This window comes from Mustela lutreola, chromosome X (genome assembly GCF_030435805.1).
Source record: "Mustela lutreola isolate mMusLut2 chromosome X, mMusLut2.pri, whole genome shotgun sequence".
NCBI lineage: Eukaryota > Metazoa > Chordata > Mammalia > Carnivora > Mustelidae > Mustela > Mustela lutreola.
The window spans coordinates 132,100,380-132,112,307 of record NC_081308.1 but is presented as its reverse complement, the minus strand read 5'-3'; the positions used below and the strand labels follow the sequence as shown (position 1 = coordinate 132,112,307).

Here is an 11,928-nt window from a genome sequence, read left to right as displayed (position 1 = left end):
GGATTACCCGGAGTGAAATAAGTCAATCAGAGAAGGACAACTATCACATGGCTTCACTCATATGTGGAATGTGAGGAATAGTGCACAGGACAATAGGGGAAGGGAGGGAAAACTGAATGGGAAAAAAATCAGACAGGGAGACAAAAATGTGAGAGACTTTTGCCTCTGGGAAACAAACCGAGGGTTGCAGAAAGGGAGGTGAGGAGGGGTGGGGTGACTGGGTGACGGGCATGAAGGAGAGCATGTGATGGGATGAGCACTGGGCGTTATACGCAACTAATGAATCATTGCACATTATACTGAAAGTACTGTTGTACTGTATGTTGGCTAATTGAATTTAAATTTAAAAATTCAATGTAATTTAATTTAATTTTTAAAAATGGGGGGATGCCTGGGTGGCTCAGTCAGTTTAGTGTCTCCCTTCAGCATGGGCCATGATCTTGGGGTTCTGGGATCGAGCCCTATGTTTGACTCCCTTAGTGGGAGGAATGCTTCTGCTTCTCCCTCTCCCTCTGCCCTTTCCCCCTACTCGTGCTCTCTTTCCCAAATAAATAAATAAAATCTTTTTTGAAAATGGGCAAAAGACTTTAAAGAATAACTCACCAAAGATGTACAGATGGAAAATCAGCATACAAAAAGATGCTCTGCGTCATATGTCATTAGTTAATTGCAAATTAAAACAATGAGATACCACTACACTCCTATTCGAATGACCAAAATCCAAAATGCGGACAAGGCCAAATGCTGGTGAGAATGTGCAGCAGTGGGAACAGTTTCTTGCTGATGGGAATGCAAAATGGTGGAGCTCCTCCAGAAGGCAGTCTGGCAACACAGGAAACACTCTTACCACATGGTCCAGCAATCCTGCTCCTTGGTATTTACCCCCATAGTTGAAAACCTATGTCCACTTAAAAACCTGCACATGGATGTTTACAGTAGCTTCAGTCATAGCTGCTAAAACTTAGAAGCAACCAAGATGTCCTTCAGTAGGTAAATGGGTAAATAAATTATGGTGCATATAATTACCACGCCAGGAAAAAACACAGGAAATTTAAGTGCATATTAGTATGTGAAGGAAGGCAATCCGGAAAAGCTGCATGCTATATGATTCCAACAACATAGCTCTGGAAAAGACAAAACTATGGAGACAAGAAAAAGATCAGTAGCTTCCAGGTTGTAGCAGGGAGGTAGGGATGAACATGTGGGACACAGAGGGTTTCTGAGGCAGTGAAAATACTATGGTACTATACTGATGGATAAATATCACTATATATTTACCCACACATGTAGAAGGCACAACACCAAGAGAGAACCAGCATTAAACTATGAGCTGCGGCCGGTAATTACAAGCTCATCAGTTGTAAGGAAGGTAACACTGTGGGGCAGCACGTTGATAGTGGAAAAGGCTGTGTGTGGGGAGGGGCTGCCGGGTGTATGGGAACTCTTTGTACTTTCTATTCAATTTTGCTGTTAACCTAAAACTGCTTTAAAAATAAAATCTGTTTTTTTAATTGAGCCATAAAGACTGCAAGAGCAAAAAAAAAAAAAAAAAACTAATAAAGAGAAGATAAAGATAATGAAAACAAAGAGGCTGAAGATAATATCACAATTATAATTTTGTTTAAAAAGATGGTGTTAACAAAGATTTTTCTTGTCTATAAAGCAGAGCTTCCATGATAAATTTCACCATAGCTGACCCTTGACAAACCCAGGTTTCACTTTGGTAGGTCCACGTGTTTGCAGATTTGTTCAATAAACACAATACAGTACTGTAAATGCTTTTTCTCTTGCTTATGATTTTCCCTAACAGTTATTCTCTACCTGACTTTACCGTAGGGTGCAAGATAGAATACAGATCGTACACACAACCTGTGTCAGCCAGCTGCTTATGTTATCCATAAGGCTTCCACCCCACTGCAGGCTGCTAGTAGTTAAGTTTTAGGGAAATCTCTGCATAATTTGATTGTGCTGGGGGGTCAGCAATCCTAACCCAGTGCTGTTCAAGAGTCAGTTGTACCACTTTTGTTGAAGAAGGAAAGACAGTACACAAAATTTGTTACGCTTTAGGCTCCTGTGGGAAATTCAGTGTGGCATTACAAATGCCTTGAGGAAGTCTTGTCCTTCCTGTAGTTTTTAGTAGCTACTGACTTTCTGCATAAGGGCTAAGCCCAGGGGCGCCTGGGTGGCTAAGTGGGTTAAAGCCTCTGCCTTCAGCTCAGGTCCTGATACCAGGATCCTGGGATGGAGCCCCGCATCGGGCTCTCTGCTCAGTGGGGAGCCTGTTTTCCCCTCACACTCTCTGTCTGCTTGTGATCTCTCTCTGTGTGTGTCAAGTAAATAAATAAAATCTTAATGGCTAAGCCTGGGCTGGGAAACTATAGGAGGTTCAACTTGATCAGTGACGATGACAGATTATTCTCGTTCACATATATATGATGCTGCCTCAATGAAATAATCATTGTTCTGTTCACAAACTATCACCCCGTGTTTGCAAAATCCTACAAGTGGTTTGAAAGATAATCTGGGTCTGGATCTCTGCCTATACCTGGAGATGGGCCAGGGAAGAGAAGATGTGAGGGCCCCTGCTGGCCTTGTCTCCTCGCTCATCCCATACCCCCACCTCAGGGGACACCAGCATCCATCAGTCAGACTTGATAGATGACCCCATCCCAGGCTCCGGGCAGCAGCACCCCCTGCACCAGGAGCACCACGAGGACCACGTAGGGGAATGTTGCGGTGAAGTACACGATCTGGGGGGCCTGGCGGCTCAGAGGGGCCCTGCGGCACCCGCCTCCCCCTCGGGGCCCCCAGCTTGGCAGGATGGCCAAGCAGGCCACACTGCCCCCTCGACGGCAGGCTGCTCCCAAGCCGGGGGGGAGGGGGAGGTCGGCCAGCAGCCCCCCTTCTGCTCCTCAAAGCCTCGGCTCCTCCCCGGGGAAGCTCTGCACCCGGGCTGGAGCGGGAGCAGCTCCACGGCCAGCACAGGCCAGCGGCAGACGGAGGGGAGAGGCAGGGAGCGGGAGAGCAGCCGGGGGGGCACACCTCGCGCCCCCCGGCCCCCGACAGCACGTCACTCTGCAGAGAGGCCCAGTCTGGTAGTCGGGGCTAGACCCCGCCGGCCAGAGAGCGACACGGGCCCCCATGACTGCTGCCTCCCGTCCACGCTGAGCAGAGCAGGACAGGCGGGCAAGGGAGAGCTATAGCCTGGGAGCCCCCCGCCCCCAACCAGGGCCAGCACAAGGGAGTGAGGAATAGAGAGAAAGCGGGGCAGGGGCAGTCGCGATGTCCCGACACAGCAAGGGGCAGGGGCTGCCTGGGCTTCTCCCCACCTCAGGAGGAAGAAGGTGGCGGGGGCGCTCCAGGCATGGGCGGGGGGGGGGGGGGTGTTTGGAAGGGTGGGGGGGTCCATCCAGGCAGGGGTGGAGGAGTTCGGAGGTGGGAGCGGCCGATCCAGGCCTGGGCGGGGGAGTTTGGAGGGGCGGGGAGGACAATCCTGGCATGGGCGGGGGATTCTGGAGGGCAGGAGGGCGGTCCCGGCACCGGCGGGAATGGAGCAGTCTGGACTCAAGGACCTGCTCCGCGCTCAGGCCGCGGCCCTGGCCCCTCCCGTCCCCTCCCGTCGCAGCGGCGGTCCCTGGCAGAGCCCGCCCTTCTCTCCCCCGTGGCCCACCGTGGCCGTGCTGCCCCCAGCCCGGCCGTCACCTCCAGCCCTGCGGGGGCCTCCGGCCGTACCTTTCCCGTGGACTTGACCCCCTTCCAGACGCAGAAGTGGACCGGCACCCAGCAGGCCAGCAGACACAGGGTCACCTCCCAGTTGAGGGCCCCTGGCACCTCCAGCCCCCCGGAGAGCCGCCAGACTTTGCTCCTGGGGGAGGGAGAGCCCGTGAGCGCGGGACCAGCAGAGGGTGAAGTGAGTGGGCGCTGCCCCAGGGGTGGCGTTCCCCGCCCGCCCTGCCGCCCTCCGGTCCAGGTGGGGCCCTCCTGGGCGCCGGCGCACGCGGACTCGGGCCACGTGTGAAGCCCAGAGAGAGGCCCAGGCGAGCAGCGGCGCAGAGGTGTCGGGCCGCCTCCCAGGACTCCGTGACCGGGGACACGCGGCCAGCGGGTTGGTCACACCAGGGCCAGGCTGGCGCAGGCGCAGGCGCAGGCTGCACGGGGAGGTAGTCACGTGGCAGCGGCCTCCCGAGCAGGCCGTGCGGGAGGCTGGAGCGCGTGCGCTAGGGAGCCCAAGTGACGTCGGGAGCGAAGAGGCGGAGCTTCCTGAACCAGGCCGGGTCTCCTCAGGGTCGGCTGGAGCCCGCAATCTCCGAAATCTCTGCCACCCGCGCGGCGAGGCCGCCTTGGCGGGAAGCAGCGCCGCGCGGGGCTGTGTGCGCAGGCGCCCTGGGCCCCGCCAGGCAGCCTGGCGCGCGGAGGGGCGGGGCTTCGGGCAGGCGCCTCAGACGCCAGACGCCGGGCGGTCGGCGGAGAGTGTGGGCGGCTTCGCTGTGGGCTCTGAGGCTGCGGCCATGCAGGCCCCAGACCGCGACGAGGCCGGCGAGGGCAGCGAGGCCGGCGAGGCCGGCGAGGTCGAGGCGGCGGGCGGCGAGGCCGGCGAGGTCGAGGCGGCGGGCGGCGAGGCCGGCGAGGTCGAGGCGGCGGGCGGCGAGGCCGGCGAGGTCGAGGCGGCGGGCGGCGAGGCCGGCGAGGTCGAGGCGGCGGGCGGCGAGGCCGGCGAGGCTGAGGCGGCGGGCGGCGCGGCCGGCCAGGACCACACGGCCAGCCCCGGAGCGCCTGGTTGCCTGGAGAGCTCCGGCAGCCGGGAAGGCGACGACGCCAGTGGCGTGGGCGGCCAGGGAGCCGAGGGCGAGGCGGCCGGCGCCCCTCAGGCCGGGCAGGGCCCGCAGGCCCTGGGGCCCGGTGGGGATGCGGCGCCCGCCCCCCCTGTGGCAGCCGCCAGCCGACTGCTGGAGTTGTATCCTTTCCGCGGGGTGGCCGGGGCACGCGGTGGCAGCCTGGGGAGGGGACGGGGCGGTGGGGGCCCCAGGGCCTGCAGGGGGTGCGGGTGGGGAGGCGGGAAGGAGGCCCGAAGGGTCCCGGGAGCGGCCTGGGGGGGCTGCGGGGGCCCGTCGTGGGGTGCAAGCCGGTCTCTGAGGGGCAAGGAGGCCCAGCACTGGGAGATTCAGGAGCGGATGGATGGTGCCTTAACTGTGCGTCCCCCCAGCACGCTCACTGTGCCTTTCCGGTCGCCCCTGGAGGCGGACATGGCCCGCAGGTCCCTGGCCCCACATGCCCAGCGCCACGGAGGGGTGGTTCACAAGGAGCTGGCGGTGAACGGCAGCGCCCTGGCCGTGTCAGTCCTAGAAGAGGATGCGGAGCGGGGGAGGGGGGGGTTGGGAGGGGGGCGGTGGCGGCAGGTGCCCGGGTGGCCGCTGTGTCTTAGAGTGCCCTCGTCGTGGAGGCCGAGGAGGGGCCTGATGCCCCGCACCTCCGCCCCACTTGTCTCCTGCAACCTCATTTGCCTTTTGCCTCTCTTTTAGTAGATGGACTGCCGAAGACCCTGTGTTCTTCCGAATTTCCATCAACTCCTTCCTCGACCAGCTTTCCCTGGTGATCCGGAACATTCGGGGCTTTGGGACCCCGCCTCCGCGAAGCCTAGGCCCGGGAAAGAGGAGCTGAGGCCCAGCCCTGTGCCCCACCCCCCCAAGTCAAGGCAAGGGGAGTTGGGACTTAGAGTAGCTGCCACTTTGTTAGCGGGGTCTAATTGTTTTCCCGCAGGGGTCCTCAGGCCACTTGATTTCTTTCCCGGCTGCGAGAGGAACTGGCGCTTAAATGTTTGTTACTGCTGCAGAAAATAAAACTGAGCCACTCTGCCTGTGTCTGAGTTTCCTTTCAGCTACGGTGCCCCCAGATCGGCTCGCCTTCATTCCCCTGTGGGAAGGAGGTTCTGGGACACAGGTTCCAACAGCACAGGGTTCTTCAAGACCACTTGGGGAAAAGAAAACCGTGTCCCATACTCGGCACTAAATACCATTAACCTTCCGAGGATCTTCTTAGTTATATTTCCACATATAACAACATGGAATGTTTGCATTTTCAAGATGGCCATTAGCTTTTTTCCTGTGTTTTTTATTTTTTTCCATTTACCATACTCGCTTTTTCACTCTCTAAAAACTCTTCAAAAGGTGTTACTGCGTAGACACGTAAAATGCCTTATAATGTCATGTTGGACAGTTACACCGTTCCCAGTTTTCCCCCTATTACTGGTAGGGATTCAGGGGAATTCTTGGACGTAAGTCTTTTTTAAAAATTTTATTTGTTTATTTGAGAGAGAGAGGGAACACAAGCAGGGAGAGTAGAGAACGAGAAGCATGTTGCCCACTGAGCAGGGAGCCCCACGATGGACTCCGTCCCAGGACCCCGGGATCGTGACCCCAGCCGAAGGATGACGCTTCACCAACTGAGCGCCCCAGGCGCCCCAGGGCGTAAGTCTTGACACGAGTGGTGGTTTCCTCAAGATTCATTCCGAGAGGTAGAATTACTGAGTTTTTCCTTTCCATGTTCTTCAGCTTCTCAACCTACACTATACAACTGCCCTCCAGAAAAATGTGCCCTCCCACCGGCATTCTGGTGTCCCCACATCGCCGCTGGGCTGGCTCGCTGCCAGAATAAAAAGCTTGCTTGTTTTGGTGGAGGAAAGTAAACACAGAAACTGGACAACAGCAATTCCGCGGCTTCCTGGGCTTGTCTCAGATGAGCAGAGAAGCCTTGCGGCCCCGGCTAAGCATGTGCCAGGTGGGGAGGTGCGGGGGTGTTGGTGGGTTTGCTCTCTCCAAAGAGCCGGATCTCAGAGCCTCGGGAGACTGACCAGTAACACAGAGGTCCCTTTGGGCTTTCTACATACACGGTCGTGACACCTGTAAGCAAAAGGAGTCGTCGACCTTCCTTTACAGCTGGCCTGCCATTCACTGGAAAACGAACAAAAATGGGATTGAGCTGTCCTCCTGGTCGTGGGGTGGCATTTCCTTGCTTCCCTGCACACCTCGTCATTTTGGACTGGACGCCAGGCGCTGTGCATCTGACCTTGGCCGCTGTGTCTTTTTCTCTGTGTATTCCTAAAACGCAAGCTTCCTTCGGGGATGCCGTTATTTGCAGGCAGGTGGGTTCTTTGGAGTCTTGCCTTTAAGAGTTAGCGGGACCAGGGGCTCCTGGCGGGCTCAGTCGCTTAAGTGTCCGACTCTTGCTTTCGGCTCAGGTCACGATCTCGGGGTCCGAGCCCCATGTGTTGGGTTCCGCGCTCAGTGGGGAGTCTGCTTGAGGTTTCCCTCTCTCTCCCTCTGCCCCTCCCCACCTCAAGTAAACAAATACATCTTAAGGAAAAAAAGAAATTCGTGGGATTGGAGCAGCTTTCGGTGTAGAAGCCGTTTCCCCCAACACTCCAGAGGCGAGACCTTTGTGAGTACCCCGCCTGCGGCCTCCTGAACGGTGACAGTTCCATTCTGGCCGCTGGTCCCTGTCCTGCGTGAGCCTGGGTCTGCTGACCTTCCGTCTTTGCAAGGGGTCCTCTCCTCGGCCTCAGCTGGTTTCCGCACGCGCTGGTGCTGGTCAGGGGGCTGCTGCTTACGCTGGCGGGACCGTCTGCGGCCGGCCAGCACCCTGTCCCTCGGCAGCTCTCTGGCCTCGGGTCCTCTGCCCTGCCGGCTCATTTCCTGCGCTCTCCCCGTCATGTCCCCTCCAGTCAGGGACTCTGCTCGGCTCCCTCTGGAGACACTCCCTCTGGACAGTAAGCTGCGGCAGTGCACGGTTCCTCTCCTTTCTCTGCCTTCTCCCAGACCGGCTCCCTCCACGGCCTGACAGCCCGGTGTCTTCGGGGCTTTGTTTACCTGTCGCTTGTGTGTGTTTCCTGCGGGCGGGCGGGGGGGGGGGGGGGCGCGGGACTCAAGTATTTCTATTTCATATGCCTGAGCAGACAGAGTTTGCCCTTGCAGAACCTGAAGGTCTCTGGTGTGGGCTGAAGGGGGAGAGTTGCTGCTGGCTGTGATGCTGACGACCGTGAACGGGGTGAACGGACACAACGATCATCTTGCCTGACTGGATGCGGCAGCTGCAGCGGCTAGAGCGCGGATCTGTCTCTCTCCTCCTGTGTCGCTCTGACTTGCCCTCATTCTCTCCCTCCTTTCTGTTGTTTTCCTTTCATTCACTCGCTTCCTTCCTTCCTTCCATCATTTTGGGACATGACTTATCGGCCGAGAGATGAAAATTTAGCTCCTTTACACCACTACTTACTACATGTCTTCACCTTATGCTCTCAACGTGGCTCTATTGATTCCACTCATTTATCTTTTTAAAGATCTTACTTGTTTATTTGACAGAGAGAGAGGGGGAGAGAGAGAGAGCAAGAACACAGCAAGGGGAGCGGGAGAGGGAGAAGCAGGCTTCCACTGAACAGGGAACCTGATGCGGGGCTTGATCCCCAAGCCCTGGGATTATGACCTGAGCTGAAGGCAGATGCCCAATGACTGAGCCACCCAGGCGCCCCTCATTTTATTTTTTTTTTAAGGTTTTATTTGCTTTAGAGAAAGAGAGAGCACAAGAGCAGGGGTGAGGGTGGGGTAGAGAGACAGGCAGACTCCGGGCTGAGCACAGAGCCCGATGCAGGGCTCGATCCCCGGGCCCCAGGATCATGACCTGAGCTGAAGACAGACGCCCAACGACTGAGCCACCCAGGCGCCCCTCGTTTTATGTTGTTTTTTGGTTTTTTTTTTTTTTTTTAAGGTTTTATTTACTTGAGAGAGAGAACGCAAGCACAAGAGCAGGGGAGAGGTGGGGTAGAGGGACAGGCAGCCTCCGGGCTGAGCACAGAGCCCGATGCAGGGCTTGATCCCAGGACCCTGGGATCGTGACCTGAACCAAAGGCAGACGCTTCACTGACTGAGCCACTCAGGGCCCCCTCATTCCACCCATTTCAGGTATGTTTCCCCCTGAGGTTAAAAGTCACCTTGATGACAATGCTAAATTTACAAACCATTTCCCTAAATGTCTTCGCTCTTCCTTCTCTCCGGACTGGTTTCTCGCTAGGCTGGCTGGCTGACGGCGCAGGTCTCACCCTGGACATCCCCTCACCTTTTCCTGGGTTGCAATCCCTACCCTGGAGCATGAGCCTCTCTCCTCTTACTGTCTCTTCCTGTTTGACCCCTTTTTGTTTAGATCCTTGTTTGTTTGTTTGAGTCACACTGATGGAGGCATAATTGAGACACTACCGTACTCATTCCTCTTAGGTGTGCGTTCCTACACATCTGGGGGAAACCACACAGTCCCATATCTACCACCACAATTGAGATACAGAATATTTACATCAGCCCCCAAAGTTCCTTCATTTCCCTGTGTAGCAAAACTCTCCCCCAGCCCCTGGCCACCACTGGTCTGATTTCTCTACCTACAGTTCTACCTTTTCCAGAATGTCCCATAGATGGACTCCTACAGAATGCATCCTTTGGGTCTGGGTGTTTTTCCCCCAGTTGTTAGCATGCATGAGTCATCCCGTTTTTGTTGCTGGGGATATTTTGATTGTTTTGAGATTTTATTCATTATTGATAAAGAATATAGCAAACATAGTAAATGATATTAGCCACTCACTGGTAGGGAAAATACTGATGCCTGACATTATCCATAACAAACTGAAATAAATAAACATTATATATATATATATATATATATATATATATATATATATATATACATATATATATATATTTTATATATATATAAAATACAGACATATATAATATATATTTAATACATATATATATTTTTTTAAACTACTCACTTGAAAAAGTTTTAGACACGACAGTCAGTCTCCAGTGTCAGCGTTTGGTTAGGCTTAGCTGGAAGCAGAGTCTCTTACACACACTCACTTGGAGAGTCGTAAAACCAATTTGGAAGTTTACTTGACAGTATTTGTTAAAACTAGAGATGTGCGTATACCTTGACCCAACTTTGGGAATCTGCCATAGAGAAACGAGTGCATATGCAGTAAGGCAATTTGGAGCATGACTTAATCCCAGCATCATTTGTCACAGCGAAAAATCGGAAGGAAGGCAAATGCCCATCAACTGGGAAAGGCTCGGTAAGTCAAGGGTCAGCCGTCCCGGTGGAACAGCACGTGGCGGTTGAAGAGCGAAGGAGATACCTGGCTACTCACTGAGCAAGGGATTAGGACGGGCCGAGGACCTGTGCACAGGGCACATTCCTGTCTCTGCAGTATGCTCCCGCCACGGGGACCCACAGGGAAATGCATGGTCACATCCCGGAACAAGCCGCCTACACTCCAGGAAGGTTCATCGCTAACAAGCGCATCAGGGAAGGAAAAGTCCACCTCTTAAATTTCCGACTTGCTTGTTACTTAAATACATCCCTCGAAGGGTGCCTGGGTGACTCAGTGGGTTAAGCCTCTGCCTTTGGCTCAGGTCATGACCTCAGGGGCCTGGGATCGAGCCCCACATCGGGTTCCCTGCTCAGCAGGGAGCCTGCTTCCCCCTTTCTCTCTGCCTGCCGCTCTGCCTGCTTCTGATCTCTCTCTCTCTCTGTCAAATAAATAAATAAAATCCAAAAATCAATCAACCAATATATCCTTTGAGTATGTATTTCGGGGGCTCCTGGGAGGTTCAGTTGGGGAAGCGTCCAACTCTTGATTTCCGCTCAGGTCCTGATCTCAGGGTCCTGGGATGGAGCCCCACGTCGAGCTCTGCACTCAGCTCAGAGTCCCTCTCCCTCTGCTCCTCCTCTCTCTCTCTCTCTCTCTCTCTCTCTCTCTCAAATAAGTAAATAAACTCTTAAAAAACATTTTCCTTGGGCACCTGGGTGGCTCAGTGGGCTAAGCCGCTGCCTTCGGCTCAGGACATGATCTCAGGGTCCTGGGATCGAGTCCCGCATCGGGCTCTCTGCTCAGCAGGGAGCCTGCTTCCTCCTCTCTCTCTGCCTGCCTCTCTGCCTACTTGTGATCTCTCTCTGTCAAATAAATAAATAAAATCTTAAAAAAAACCATTTTCCTTTTGCACAATAATTGTGTATTAAGTTAAGAAATAATCTTTCCTGGACTCATTCTTTTAAAACGTCAGGGAAAGATTTTGAGTTTGATGAAGGATCTGTCAGTCCCGTAGAGGACATCTGTGGCTTTCCTCACCCGGCATCCACTCCCCTTCTCCTGGTACAAGTACCCTTCTCCCTCCCACACAGAAGACCCCCCCCACACGTTTTCCTTGCCCTCCGCAGTTAGGATTCTGGGAGAGTTGGCTTCCCCTCTGATTCCAGGAGTGGGCGTGGGGGTCAGGCCTGGCCCATCAGAGCGCTGCTTTCCTATGGCCATGGTGACCCCATCCAAGCCAGTGACACTCTGGGGGCCGTGGGGCCGGGGTGGGGGAACAGGCTGACACTGGACAGATGGCAAGCAGAAGCAGTAAGGCACATACATCTCAGAGACCCAAATTCTGCGTCCAGCCACGCCTGAAAACAGGAACTACCCTCGGGGGTAGGCAGTATGCTGGAGACGCAGGAGGGTGGTAGGGAGAGTGCAGGGGGCAGGAGGGTGGTTGGGCAGGAGGCAGGGGGCGGGGGTATTGCTGCTGCCGGGGTCAGGGGCTGGTCCTGTCACCCCTGCCCCCCCACAGGGCCCAGAGGAAGGCACTAATGAAGGGGGCACCCAGGTGTGCTGGGGGCATATTGGACCGGGGACCCCCCTCGCCCTGCCCCCATGCCCCCCCGGATCCAGGGCTCAGCCAGGAGGACAGCTCAGGACCGAGTCGCCCCGCCCCGCAACCGGTTCCGCCACCCTCAGCTGTTGCTGGACACGAGGCTGATGATCTGTTCCAGTTTTTGTCGTAACTTGTGCTTCCGACAGGAGGCATCTCGGTCCAGAGCGGTGAGAACCTGGGGGAGGGGGGTGTCCCCCCG

The 11,928-nt window shown here is 55.4% G+C and overlaps 1 protein-coding gene across 1 annotated transcript; it reads left to right on the top strand.

Moving 5' to 3' along the window:
* Positions 1–4,508: 4,508 nt before the first annotated feature.
* Positions 4,509–5,850, top strand: LOC131821104 (EKC/KEOPS complex subunit LAGE3-like). The gene is made up of 3 exons (XM_059156860.1): positions 4,509–4,954; positions 5,204–5,332; positions 5,520–5,850. Exons 1-3 carry the CDS (start codon positions 4,509–4,511, stop codon positions 5,656–5,658), a joined length of 714 nt encoding a protein of 237 aa, XP_059012843.1. The 3' UTR covers positions 5,659–5,850.
* The last annotated feature ends 6,078 nt before the right edge of the window (positions 5,851–11,928 follow it).